Genomic DNA, 14,432 nt, shown 5'->3' with positions numbered 1-14,432 from the left:
GACAACATCAGTGCGTTGTTGAAGAGCAAGGAGCTTCAGTCCAGACTGGACCTGAAAAGAGCTGTGGAAATATGATTGTGGGTGTGGAAAGATACAGTGAGTACTTCATGGATTGGCTGTTAGACCTAGATATGAAGATGTGAAAAACAGGCCACATTCATAGTGCACACAACAAAAAGCTATGCGATTATAGTGAGTGAAAGAAAGAGGCAGAGAACAGCAAGGATAAAACAGAAAGAATAGATGAAATACAGAATGAGGGACACATCTGATAAACGGATACAGATCTATACAGAACAAGACGAGAGAGGGTATGTCCATGATATCCATGAGCAAAAAACACAAGAAGTTGACAGAAGAAAGTGATAGATGATCACCGACTTGAAAGACAAAATAAAGAAAGGCAAGAATGAGACGGAGGGAACAACTACAGATCCAATTTCAGAGAGGACACAGGACATTCATTCCAGGAGCCTGCATCCACAGCTCTCGCAGTTGGGGCTGTAGTGTCTCGGTAAGCAGCTAGCTCGGGGAGATGAGCCTGTAGAAGCCTGAGACGGAGACAGGCAAAGAAAGTCATCATTCTGCAGGAGAGATCACAGCAAGGCAGCCCTCGATCAAGTTGAAAATAACTCAACAGAAAGCCTTTAGCAAGGCTGGTTTTAGCAGAGAGTGATTGATCTTGCTGTTGGTGTGACCATGGGCATATACTCAAAACATTTACACACAGATAGGACTAGAGCGGTCACAGAGCCCAGTGAGCACGCGCAGAAGGACCGAGGCACAGCAGCGGCTGCAGACGCAACAAACACAATGCTGTCCTGTTAGAATGTCTACACACTGTTTATCTGAGAAACCCAGCCAAAGCCATCAAACAAAACACTGACACAGAGACCTTAGTCTCGCCGGCCTCAGGACAATACACACAGATATCTCCAGAAAAATAAAATAGCACTTATATTAAGAAGCGGTGCGGATGTTTATTTTTGACTCACTGTTTTTTTTATCTTTTCTTTTTTTTAATTGAGAGGGACATTAGGAGAAGAATGCAGAACGTTAGGCGAGTGAAGGAGGAAATGTTAATTGTCATGCACTAAGAAACACGCACTCACACCCCACAGTGGCAGAAGCTGTGTTGGAGGCAGTGGCAGTAGAAAAGGCTACATGTGTAGGGCTAGAAACATTGGTTACATCGTGCTGTTGGCTGGCGCTGGAGGGGTGACGCCTGAGGGCCCCCTGAAAGGAAGTGCCGCTCTGGAACGCACTCACTACATCCATCTGCAAGGAATCAGAGAGCATGACAGGAGGGCCCAAAGAAAGCACACAGGAGAGAAAGAAAGAGAGAGAGAGAGAGAAAGAGCGAGCGAGCGAGCGAGAGAAAGAAAGAAAGAAAAAGAGAGAAGTGGGGAGGGAGGATAGAAAAAGAAGGGCACCCATATAAAGAGAAGACAGGGACAGGTAGTAGCTGAGAGAAAAAAAAAGGCACTGAATGGAAGATAGGTGATCCCAGTTACAGTTTCTCTGACCTCATTGATCAGCCGGTTTCATAGGCCAAACATATAGTAACTCCATTAAACAGATATACAATAGCTAATTTCTAATTCACCACTGATTCAAATCAGTGCACAAAATGGCACTGACTAAACTCAACCATCATTTCTAGCACTAGATAAGTGTACAAGTGACAAACCGACAGGACTTTAGAATGTAGAGTTCCTGGGTTTTATTGCAACAGAAGGTACGTGAGTGGAAGCGGCCCCATGAGGTTACCTGAGTCTGTATCCGGTTGAGACCTCGGAACCAGAGGATCTGTCCCCTGCGCAGCTCACGCTCAGCGTGATCAATCTCGTCAAGGTCCTCCATGTCCTCCAGCTCTTCATCGGGGATCTCCTCCTTCTGTGTTCCATGACCTGCGGTCTTTAGGAACTTCAGGCGACTAGTAGGGATGGAGGAGATGACCTGCACACATGCAGAGCAATAAGGAAACTCTTGATCTTGATACCAAATAAACTGACATAAGACACATGAGCTTTACTCTGATTGGTTGTCCTGTATTGTACCTCCTTTAAAGGAAGAGAAAGAGCAAATAAAAAATGGCCATGTATTGCAGCCCAGTTTCCATACATGTACTGTATGGTTTGGGGAGTGGCTTGAAAGAACTTATTTTAATAAAGCAATAAAATATAATATAAATATTATAACATTCACAGAATTTGGCAGAAATCCCACTAATAACCCATGCCAAGAAAATATACATGAACAAGTACAATCTTAACATTCAATTCATATGAAGTAAACCCATTTTATTCACTGAGTTTATTTGTCCACAGTTTGACCACAAGGGGGAAGTGCTCCACCACTGTGTAATTACAAGGGGTCAACAGAACAGGGGAATAAAGTCCAAAGCATTCTAAACAGTTTCTCTTGTCTTAATGTTCGAACTCACAAAACACTTTTTTCAGTTTCACCCTTTCATTACTAAACATCAGAAAATGTGCAGAAGGTAGTGTGGTATATACACAATACAAATAATAGCTCATGTGTTTCATTTTAGTGAGCTGAGTCAAACTCACTTACTGACTTAAGGCTCTTTTACATAGATATGTAGATAACTGCAAGCATACCTGACCCCAGAGGAGGCAGCCAAAGCCCAAGAATATGCACCATAACCACTGTTCAATGGAAAGGCCAACACAGCTGAAAGGCTTTCCTCCAAACTGCACGATGACAATCTAGCAAGAGATCACAATACACCACATACATAAATACATACAACTAGACTAGGTTTCTTCATTTTGTTTTTTCCTTCTGATTTATGTTAGTACCCACCTGGATAACAAAAGTCCCAAAGACGATGGAACAGAAGATCATATTATTAAAGATGCCATCAAAGACATTCCTCTCGCCGTGAATCTTACGGGCGTTGATTTCATTGAAGAGCTGCATCATGACGAAGGTGTTGAAGACTATGGTGTAGTGTTCAGAGGGGGGAGCATGCAGCGGGGCATTACGACCACTGTCTATATCAAACATCTTCTCACCTAAGAAGGAGAAAAAGGACATTGAATATCCTGTCCTCTTTTACAGTATTGCTTTTCTGTCTGTTCTGTACCGTCCGTATAGACACAAGCAAGTAATGACTCTAACTGAAAGCGAATCACAGGACTGTACAGTAAACACCTGTATCACATGACAATCAATAACAATCCAAATAATTACTTCTGTACTTTTATCAAACTCGAGATAAGGATGCACACTAAACACAATGTGTTGATTTTACTCATTAACATACAATATTTGCTTAAGATATAAACATAAGACATAAACGTGCATCCACAGACAGAAAATCTCATTCCACAGTTCGCTAGTATCCAGTCTCACAGTTGTTTCTACTTGCTGCCAGTAATTTTGCTCTGCAGCACCAAACTGCTTTCTCTGGCTTTTGACTGAAGTACTGTTATCTCTTACCTGCAAATAACAGAGTGAAGATGATTGTAAGCTGGTAGACTCCATGGCCCAGGATGTTCTTCATCATGGTTCTGGAGATGAGGGGCTTGTTACGTCCATATGGTTTTCTCAGCAACAGAGACTCTGTGGGCGGTTCGGTGGCCAGAGCCAGTGAGGCAAAGGTATCCATAATCAGATTTACCCACAACATCTGTACTGCTTTCAGAGGCGAGTCCTGGGGGGGAAAAGGGATAAATGATACGTCACATAACCAAACACAAAGACATTTAAGTACAACATCCCAAACAGATTTATGCACATTTCTATATGTACACAGGGTGAGCTACACTGAATCACAGAAGCAGAATTTCATCACATGACCAGTAAGATGGAAAACAGATGGATAAGAGTGTTCAATGTGAGCCAACAGAGATACAGACAAACAGTTTACTTAAATTCTCACATGAAACATTGGTGTTCAATGTAACTGCATTAAATAATGTAATTAACAAAAACTTTCTACACAACACATTGTCACATCATGTATTGTGCTTGATCTTGCAGAGCAATCAATGAATTACTCATTTTTACTCTTAATCCAATGTAATCTTTGACTGGAGTTTATATCAGTTCACCCCAGATGGGCAGCAATTAGCTGCTTCTGTCATAAACCACTAACCAGTTATGTTGCCATGTGTGCAGCTTATCGGCAAAAAAAATCTGCGTGATACCTGTGTGATGCAGGCTCCGGTGAAGGCCACAATCACAGCCACTACATTGACGGTGAGCTGGAACTGGAGAAACTTGGAGATGCTATCATAAACGTTGCGTCCCCACATGACTGCTTTGACAATGCTGCTGAAATTGTCATCAGTGAGAATGATGTCAGAGGCCTCCTTAGCCACATCTGTGCCAGCAATGCCCTGAGAACAACAAAGGAACATTAGTCTGCATCTGCAACACAACAGAGGTCATTTTGACATATAAGTGAAACATGCAATAAACATGCAGGTAAATTATTTACCATGGCAAATCCAACATCTGCCTTTTTTAAGGCAGGGCCATCGTTGGTACCGTCTCCTGTTACTGCTACTACTTGTCTCTGTTCTACAACAGTGCTGTCGATGATCCCTGCAATGTAGACAAAAATAATGCATGGGTAAGCACATGCAATGCAATTAGCACATTTGCTCAGGACAATACTTTTAGCAATAGTAAGTGTAAGGGGGGGGCAGCATACCTTTAACTAATGTGTGCTTGTCTGTTGGTGAAGATCTTGCTAGGACCCGTAGTTTAGGCCATATCTTATCGATCCGCTCTTGTTCAATCTGTAAGGGGGGCATGTCAGTCAGTATGTTTGAAGGAGTTGAGTGTGCAGTCCTGCAGAAACAGCAGCGCTACTCTCACCTCTCCCTTCTCGTTGCGTATCCGCCGATTAAAGTCCTTTCCCTCCAGGCAGAGAAAATCATCTCCAGGCTGCAGGATGCCGCATTTGGTTGCTATGGCGCGAGCAGTATTGATGTTGTCCCCGGTGACCATGCGTACTGTGATCCCAGCACGCTGGCACTTTCTAATGGCATCAGGGACCTGAACGAGAAAGCTAGGTCAGACCGCTGTTAGCAGCTACAAGCCTCAGCATTAACGTTATGTAACATGCATATCCAATAAACACTGAAGCTCAGCTCTATCAATTAACAAATAATAAAAAACCCGTAAATGTAAGAATGCATGCACAGATTTGCTATTTACATATGTCAAGATATAAAATAATTATCCAATGGTTATAGGTCGTACTTCTGGCCGCACTGGATCCTCGATGCCCACCACACACACACAGGTGAGGCTAGTGAGAATGTCACTCTCATTTTCCCAGTCTGGTTCACCGTCTGTGGCAGGGAAGTCCCTGTAGGCCAGACATATTGTTCTCAAGCCTTCGGAGGCCATTGGCTCAATAACCTTCTTCACCATGTCATCCCGGTCTCTGGGTCGGAATACTTTGGCTTCACCAGTCGCTGTCAGTATCTTATAACACCTAGAAGAGTGGAGAAGAATGAGGATAGTTATTAAACAGCAGTCAATACAGCAAGACAGGACAGGTACTACCAGGTAATTTCTCTGGGGGAATCTGAACTGATAAACAGGTTGGCAGATAACTGTTTCAGCAGAAAAATCACTAATATTTGAGTTTCTATAGTACAGAGACAAGAAGTTTGACAGATGCCTACTTTTTGAGTAGAATCTCAGAGGCTCCTTTGCTGAACATGCGGAAGCTTCCATCCGCATTCTTCAGTACGGTGCTCATGGATTTCCTGACAGAATTGAAGGTATAAACCTTGTAGAACTTCTCCTCAGGGATCTCATTGCGGATTGGTTGATAGTCCTTTTTCAGGTCCAACACAAAGCCAAGCAAGGCACATTCTGTTTTGTTGCCCACCTGACGAGGCAGCCCTCCCTCCTTCTCAGGAGACTACAGAACAGAGTGGAGAAGCGAGGGGAAAAAAAATCTGTGACGAAACTGAATATACAAACACTAAAGGCTTGTACTGTGTAAAATGCATGCAGGTATACTCACCATGATTTTGGTGGTGTATGCACAGTTAACACTAATGCCCAGAACGAGTAGGTCCATAATACCGGCAGGGATGACCTCCGGCTCAGGTACCCTCTTGTAGTGCTTGTCTGCGATGTAAACTTGCACCACAGTCATCCTGTTCATGGTCAGAGTTCCTGTCTTATCTGAACAGATGGCAGTGGCATTGCCCATGGTTTCACAGGCATCTAAATGCCTCACCAAATTGTTGTCTTTCATCATTTTCTAGACAAATAAAAACAACCCAAAAGGAGACAATGAATTAAGAAAGTAGATGTTGGGGAAATGTGCCATAAACAGATTACAAGATGATATAGGAGAAATCCTTTTAGAAATCCTAAAAGAATAAAAATTTAGTGGATGACGACAGGCCTTAGGTTATGTTAATATAGTTTTGAAAAATGAAAGAATGAAAGGCAAGGTCTAGGTTGGGTGCTACATCAAGCAAGTGGTCATGCCAGACCAGAGTGACTAAAGTGATCTGATTAGTGAATGAGCAGGTGTTGTCCAACATGGCCCTGGCAAAGGGATGAGATTATTGAGCTGTCTACGTATTTTAAGCTACTTTTAGAAAGAGGAGAAGGGACATACCTTGACAGAGTAAGCCAGCGAGATGGTAACAGCAAGAGGCAGACCCTCAGGGACAGCCACCACCAAAACGGTTACACCAATGATGAAGAACTTCACAAAAAACTGGATGTAGATGGGTGTGCAGCTTTTCTCCCAGGGAATGCCTTGCACCCAGAAGGTGTTCGCTATAAACAGCACCACCAGAATTATGACTGTGATGGCAGACATCACCAGACCTGCACAGAAATAAGACAAGCACACCCTCAACAATAGTAGTGATTCACCAAAACAACGAAAAGACAGAAAAGGATTGTAAATGGGCAGAGCAAATCCCTAAGATGGGAGTAAGAAAGAAGAGGATTCGGCAACTAAGAGAACTAAATTCTTCTGACCTGCTTTGCCAATTTGGACGGCTAGTTTGGTCAGCTTCCCCTGAAGAACAGATTTTTCCTTCTTTGGCAAGTTGGCTTTTCGCTTCTCCTCTGCATCTGCCCCTTCATCACTGTTTAGCGGCTGCATTTCCATTGCAGCTCCATCTTGAGCTTTAGCTATGTGTAAAAACAGACAAGAGAAGAGAATTAATAAAAATACACATTGTAAAAAATATTGAAAAAGAACAATTTGCAAATAAACGTGAGAGGCTTACAAATTCTTATGACAAAACTCCCAAGGATACCCCTGTTCCAGCTATGCAATATGCCATTCATACAACTGGCTTCATTTCACTTGCTCCGAACACACAGAGGGCTCCTACAAGTCCACTGGCTGTGATCTTGCATGTGCTTTAGGCAGTCTAAAAAATATACATTTCTCTACCTACAGTAAATTTTTCTAACTAAAGAACAATTCAATGTATTATTCTCTAGTGTCTGTCTATGAAAAACAACTACAAATAGAAATTATGTTAGCTTCACAAATGCAAATGCATGGCATTTACTGGGCATTATAGCCAACACATTTTTCACTTTACTCTGGCCAATACTGGGAACAAGATTTTCAACAGGGGTGTTAAATCCAGACTCTACAACCTTAAGTATCTGCCGGCACAAACAGCAATTTGATACCATCCTTTTCTCCATTATCTTAATTTTTGTTGTTTTTTGATAGCTTGACATATTCCAAAGATTCTCTTAGCTTTTAGCCTAGCATGGACTTTTGACAACCTGCTGCATTTTTTATTCCACTTGCACTGCCTGCAGTGCCGCCTCATGCCAAGAGTTGCATCAAACAAGGACATGGCTTAGGATCAACTGGTACTATAGCGTGAATGGCATTCTATATACCAGATCTGAGCATTGTCTGTTATTGTCAACGGTCGTTGATGCAAGTAGTAGTATATCGCTGCTGTCCAATGAAAAACATGTCTCTCCATTTTTGGCCCATTTTTTTCCCATTTGTACTCCATTGTGTGAACCCTGTAGCTGCCCATTACACAGTGTAAACATTTTTGCTTTCTCCTGTAAAGTCCCCATTTTGGAGATACAGGTCAGCAACAATATATATAAAAAGCATTAGATAATAAGAGATAACTGTCAGTAATAATCACTACAATTCTTCCCATTTATCTGCACACAATAACTGCAGATATGCTGCACCTGTAGTCACAGCCTAGGAATACTTTGAGTTAAGAGGGGCTGTAAGTGTAAAGTTTCATAAGAGTTGCTAGTCTGTTGATCCCAAAACACGAACACATGCTCATCTGTCCAAGCAACCTAGGAAAAGCAAAGCCCCTACTGCAGTCTGATCACTGGCCCATCAAACACACCCACTGTGTGATCACTGTAGTTGCACTGCCATGCAAAAACACCTCTTAATGCAGAACCACCATCCATTTTTCTGATTCGGTTATGGCATGACCGTACAGGCATTGGCTGAATCCAAAAGATATGCAGGGCCCAGTGTGCGTGTAATGTGTGTTCTGTGATATTCTGCTGTGGCGTGGCGGGTCTGTTCTCTGCTCGCAGGGCTTTAATCCTAGTCTGAGGGATTAAACCTCATTCCTGGCAACATGGTGGTGAGAGAGGCTCTGCAGACAGCACACATGCAGCTGCGTTTCTGCATCAAACACAGACCCAGTAACACATAATGCACAACAGACTTTGTTATCAACAATTGCCCTTGCCTCAGTTTTCTTTGCATAACAGTATCAGAGAGGAGCACAGAGGCTGCAGTGGAGTAGACACTGGAGGCTTCACCAAAGCGTACAGTACTTCGCAGTCACGTGCACAGCCAGCTTTAATGAATATCCAATAATACTAATGGGTTAAAGGAATGGTGGTAATGCAAGCTGCAGCACCTAAGAGACTGCCAGCTAAGCCAAAATGCCATTCATTATGCAGTTAAGTCAATAGGGTTACTTACCTTTCTTTCGGTTCTCCACAGAGCCATCTTGCTTTTTGTCTGTGGAGAGAAAGAGGACATCAGAAACATTCAGAAACTACTTTCAGTGGAGAACATGATGCAGGAGATGATGCTGCTGTAGCCATTTGAACAGATTTTCAATTATGCAAAATGTTCGCTTTGATTTAATAAAGCGAGAGACAGTGCATAGAAAAACAGATGTGCTGGGGCCTCACTGCAACGTGAAAATCCAATACTGTTGCCAAGCCAAAGACACGCCCGTGTGCGTGCATTCGCATGCGCACACACTCGACGCCGATGATGCGCGTGTTCACTGAACCAGAACTTGTGCCCCAACCTCTGTGAGCACTGAAGTATTAAAATATCTAGAGGCATTAATTTGAACTGCTACCACATGTGAACTAAAATTCATTAAAAGGCCGTTAGCTAATGGAGCGCAGCAGACATCCGTGCAATACACTCAATTAGGAATGCGAATGTGTTCTGTGTAAATAAGACATGATTAACATTTACAAGAATATAGAACGCTAAATAAAAATAATTCTGGGTCAATTTGGTCCCAGTAGGGTTGAATTGACAAAACAAACTAACTACAGAAACTACAGTGAAATTACGCTGAATAAACAATGATAAGCCAAAACATTAAGACCATTATGCCTAATACACTGACCATTATCTATGTGCCACCTCAACAGATCACCAAGATCTACCAAAGGCCCCCTAGGTATCTCACATCAAGACATTAGCAAATCAGATCCGGTGACTTGCAAGATGGATCTGCTGTGGATGTGACGAAGACCTGGCGCAACCCACAGGTAAACAGCGCACACGTACTAGCCATCACATGCAATTGATGTAAAAGAAAACAGGACTCAGCAGTCCAGGTATCCTTCTTCCAAGGTCCAGTCTAGACACTTGTGTGCCCATTGTAGGCACCACTGTAGAGCGGTGTTAGCATGGGCACTCCAACTAGTCTGCAGTTACGTATTATGATGTATTCTTCCCATAACCTTCTTTTTAAAAATTGAGATGCCACATGGGATTGGCTTTGTTGAAGTCACACATAAATGAGCCTTGGGCACCCAGCCCAGTCACTAGTTTTTGATTTGTCTCTTTTTAGAAATATCAAAAACAATTTTGCCCATGTCAGAACACCACGTGGACTACAAGAGCTGACTGTTTAGTTACAGTCCTTGACATAAGCTATTGTTACGGGACAATCAAATGCTATTCACGTGGTCCAAGTGTGGTCCTAACATTTTTAGATCATCAGTGTGAATAAGCATGCTGAATCAGCACACACTGTTTAGTTAGATGACACCTGTACACAACCAAATTACAAAAGTCCGCTTTTGTAGTAAGTATACTATAAGGCATACACATATTACCACCTGAATCAGGCCAGCTGCCATTGCATTTTGCAACAGTAATGTACTTCTGTTCATCTTTATAGATAGCATTACTTGATACATTGCCAGAAACTACAAAGGCAAGTCTATTTAATATTATTTTACAACTAACATAATTTGAGGCAAGTGTCGTAGTTTATTCATGCAGTTTACACAATGCAAAAGAAGTCCAATTTGGCTTGGCTGTTACTATAGATAGAACTACTGATTTATGGAGATGTAATTACTACAGGTCTCGCTCATTGATTTCAGTTCTGCCCAAATCCACCATGTCAATTATATTTAGGGACGGCGTGCTCCCGAGTCAGTTAAGATTCCTGTGCCTTTTACCTTCTACAAAACCACCTGTAAAAATAACACTCAGGTCATATTAAAATCCATGCAAACTGGGAAGTTATGTTGAAACATTATATTTTTTATCCCCTGAAGTAAAGAAGTGTTTATATAGAAATTTAGTGCAGTCCTGCATGTGTGCTCAAGTGAAAGTAAGTGAAACCTGCATCATTCGCCTCAAATCAAGTGGGTTGTACAAGTCTGTGGTAAATGTGGAAAACCTCAAGTGTTGTATGACACAACATTAGAATCTTGAAGATTTTCCAAAGGACTTCTCAGAGGAGCCAGAGGAAGCACACTTCCAGCAACACTAGTGAGAATTAAGACTCCTACACTAAGAAAAAGGATCCTTTTTTTTTGAGGGGGTTGAACAGTGATGCATAAATCGAGGAGCCACTCCAGTCTATCATTTATACTGAGATCAATCTTCAACACAGCAGGTGTCCTGTGGTGAAATTACATCACCACACCTCCAAATGTAAAACTATTCCTGTTTGAATAGGGCTAAAGGGCAATGCATTATTTTCATAACAGAATAATCGGACTGACCCAACAAGAAATCATTAATGAATAAACGAATACAAAAATCGGACCAAGCAGCAAAATCAGCTTTTATAAATAAACAACACAACCAGCATACTTTTCTTCTCCTTCTTCCGTTCTTTTTCTTTCTTCTTTTCCTCCTTCTCCTCGTCTTCATCGTCTTCCGCTCCCGCCCCCAGTAAGGTGAATATAATTCCAGTTTGGGAGTTGACTCCAACAGCAGTGACCAGCATTTTTCCAGAGCCCTCCATGACATGGGTACCTGTAGACAGGATGAGACACAGGTGAGGGCATGCCACTCAAGTACAATAAACACAACAGCCTACACACACACAAACATACAGTGTGTGTGTACTCTGATTTCTGCGTATTTGGCACCTAAATATGGGTTGTCTGTGTTCAGCAATCAAGAACTCTCAGATGACTGTAATGTCTTAAGGAGCCAAAGAAACAGCTCATCGCTTTAGACTACTGCTGGTCTCCTCTGACAATGTTGGTGTCAGATTCAAGCTGCTGGTCTGTCCCTGCACAGAAGGACCAGAGAAAGGCCTGCAGCAGTCCCAGCGCTTGCTGCTGCATAAATCCTGTGGGCCCTCTCAGGCACAAATGGACTCTCGGGGGAGTTGTAAAGAGAAGCCGATGTTACAACCATGGTTCACATTGGAGGGGGGGGGGGGGGGGGGGGGGGGGGAACCAAAAAAACCCAAAAACAAAACAAAAATACAGCCGTTTGTGGAGCAGTGGCCTTCATTTTGATGGTGAAGCAGTTGTTGATTCACTCGACGCTGGTGTCTGCAATTCTGTCTTGTGTGGCTCTTCAAAGTACTTTTATTTGCTTCGTTGGACCAAAAAATAGCAGTTTTTGTCACAGAGCTAAAAAGAGAGTGCTGTTGGGGTCTTTGATCTCTGTATGGCTGCATAGTTGCAGAAGAGTGCTGCTCTGAAAATCAATACCAAATGGCAAACTGGAGAAAAGTGAAAGTGTCATGTGGCCCATGCTGATACATTTTGATTTCAAGTGCATCTGCAGAAAAGGTACAGACTTAAATACTACAGTAAAGATGTCAAGTTCTTTAAGAAACCATTTATTAGAGGACCAACTGCCTTTTATAAAATGGAAGACATCAGTACAGCAGTACTACTGAAAAACATTAGGGTACTTTCATGTGGCTGGGTTTAAGAAGTCACAATGACTGTATGTATGGAGGAGGGGAGAAAGAAAGGAAAAAAAAAAAAAAAAAGAAAAAGTGTATCCGAGCAACTAGACACCAACTTGAAACGTGGTTGCCGAACAACTGTAATAAACAGCCATCTTTAATTCCTCCAGCCACCAAACTGGCTATATAGCTATTGTCATTAACCATCCTACTTGCATATAAGGGAGGGGCAACACACAATCAGGTCCAAGTAACTGGAAAGTGTCAATTTCCATAATAAGATGTGATTGGAGAGACTTTCATTTTAAATTAACTGAAATAATTAAATTAATTCAATCCCATTCACAGTCCATTCATTTTCACAGGTTTAAAAATGACTGAATACATGAACAACTGTACAACTGTACAAATATCACTCTGAAGCAAATGCATTGCAGACAGCGAGTCCGCCTGAAGCGTGGATGTCACCACTTGCCCTGTTTCCTCCCAGAGATGCTTTGCCAGGGCTTTACTACTGCTGCTTTCAGTTGCTGCAAGTTAGTGGGACTTTCTTCTTTTCAGTTTGTCTTCAGTTAGTAAACAAAAACAGTTAGTTGCTCAACTGAGTTGCTTTTCTTGGGTTGCTTTTGTTGTACATTTTGACATTATCCATCTGAACTCCAGCAAAACACCAGCCTATCAGTTTGCAGCATTTGACTGAACCTGAGCAGAGAGACTAGCTCTATACACTGCAGAATCCATCCCTTCACTTCAGCAGTCACGTCAATAAAAAACACCAGTGACCCAGTTCCATTGGCAGCCATATATGCCATGCCATAATGCCTTTACAAAAAAAAAAAACAAAAAACTGCTGATCAGTCAATTGTCCATTTACTTTTTATAATTGTAATATATATATATATATATAAAATTGTCAAATTAATTAAAACTAATGGTCTACACTTCAACTGCATTTTGTTTCATTATAATTCTATTGTAGTGGTGGCAAAATGATGAATGGCTGCATGACTGTTTAGATATTTATGGTCCCAACTGTATGAGACTGAGCAGTGAAGAAGTAAAGCCAAAAAGAGAACATGCATAATACACAAGAAGTTTTTTTTTAATGATAAAGTCAGTTACTGAGTTACATTTAGCCACAGGGTACGTATGCAGACACTCAATGTAGATACCTGACAACAGCATAGGATCTTTCTCCAGCGTTTTCTTCACGTGATCGGATTCGCCTGTGAGAGAGCTCTCATCAATTTTAAGATCATTCCCTTGTATGAGAATCCCATCAGCTGGTAAGAGGTCACCTAGAAAAAAGAAAGTATGCAAGAGCCATATTGGTTTATATCTTGCCCTACATACAGATGCTTCATTAATTTCCAGGTTTTTAATAATTATTACAAAATAAGATTACCATATGAATACACAGCTAATTAGGGGAGGTCACATCTGAGAATAATTAATAATTATTTATTTAATATAAGAAATCTACATATCACAGCAAGCGGAGTGGGAATATTCCAACCTCTCATGGGTAGGGTTAACTGTATTAGAAGTATTGGAATAAATAAGAATAGTGAATAAACAACCCAGTGATCGAAAACCACCTACATCTGTTTAATTAGACTCATAACAAATCACCTTTATTAAATATTTCCCTGCATTAGATTGGGTCCAGTGTTCCCTAACAAAAACCCCCAAGATGTTCTGAGAGAGCTTACCATATTTGATTTGTGCAATATCTCCAACTACAATCTCTGCCACGGGGATCTGAATGACTTGCCCGCTGCGGACCACTGTAAACTTCTGTTCTTGTTCAATGCGGCTTTGTAAGCCACGGAACTGCTTCTCCTTACTCCAGTCGTTAAATGCCGTCACTAGCACCACACAGATAACAGACAGGAGGATAGCGGCTCCCTCTATCCACCCTGCCTCTGACTCGCCCTCATCTTCTACTCCTCCTGTTCCCTCCCCGCAATCTAAACACAAGGACAAAGCACATACGGTTAGCAATAAACTACCACTATGTAA

General features: G+C 41.8%; 1 protein-coding gene across 4 annotated transcripts in view; it reads right to left on the bottom strand.

Moving 5' to 3' along the window:
- The window catches only part of atp2b1a (ATPase plasma membrane Ca2+ transporting 1a), a 37,677-nt gene that overhangs the window by 3,592 nt on the left and 19,653 nt on the right, over positions 1 to 14,432 (bottom strand). For 2 of the 4 annotated variants that reach the window (XM_072672889.1, XM_072672890.1), the window contains exons 4-20: positions 14,123 to 14,380; positions 13,583 to 13,708; positions 11,351 to 11,515; positions 8,969 to 9,007; positions 7,000 to 7,155; positions 6,629 to 6,843; positions 6,020 to 6,262; positions 5,673 to 5,914; positions 5,242 to 5,479; positions 4,855 to 5,034; positions 4,688 to 4,775; positions 4,472 to 4,578; positions 4,179 to 4,370; positions 3,469 to 3,682; positions 2,830 to 3,041; positions 2,625 to 2,732; positions 1,771 to 1,959 (exon numbers count right to left, since the gene is read on the bottom strand). In XM_072672889.1, the coding sequence (XP_072528990.1) occupies positions 1,771 to 1,959; positions 2,625 to 2,732; positions 2,830 to 3,041; positions 3,469 to 3,682; positions 4,179 to 4,370; positions 4,472 to 4,578; positions 4,688 to 4,775; positions 4,855 to 5,034; positions 5,242 to 5,479; positions 5,673 to 5,914; positions 6,020 to 6,262; positions 6,629 to 6,843; positions 7,000 to 7,155; positions 8,969 to 9,007; positions 11,351 to 11,515; positions 13,583 to 13,708; positions 14,123 to 14,380 (2,972 nt within the window). Of the gene's footprint in view, positions 1 to 1,112; positions 1,279 to 1,770; positions 1,960 to 2,624; positions 2,733 to 2,829; positions 3,042 to 3,468; positions 3,683 to 4,178; positions 4,371 to 4,471; positions 4,579 to 4,687; positions 4,776 to 4,854; positions 5,035 to 5,241; positions 5,480 to 5,672; positions 5,915 to 6,019; positions 6,263 to 6,628; positions 6,844 to 6,999; positions 7,156 to 8,968; positions 9,008 to 11,350; positions 11,516 to 13,582; positions 13,709 to 14,122; positions 14,381 to 14,432 lie in introns of all 4 variants that reach the window. The other 2 variants (XM_072672891.1, XM_072672892.1) reach the window with 2 other exon arrangements.

The sequence above is a fragment of the Salminus brasiliensis genome, chromosome 2, assembly GCF_030463535.1.
Source record: "Salminus brasiliensis chromosome 2, fSalBra1.hap2, whole genome shotgun sequence".
Taxonomy (NCBI): domain Eukaryota; kingdom Metazoa; phylum Chordata; class Actinopteri; order Characiformes; family Bryconidae; genus Salminus; species Salminus brasiliensis.
The sequence above is the reverse complement of the archived record's forward strand: the minus strand, read 5'-3'. Positions and strand labels throughout refer to the sequence as shown.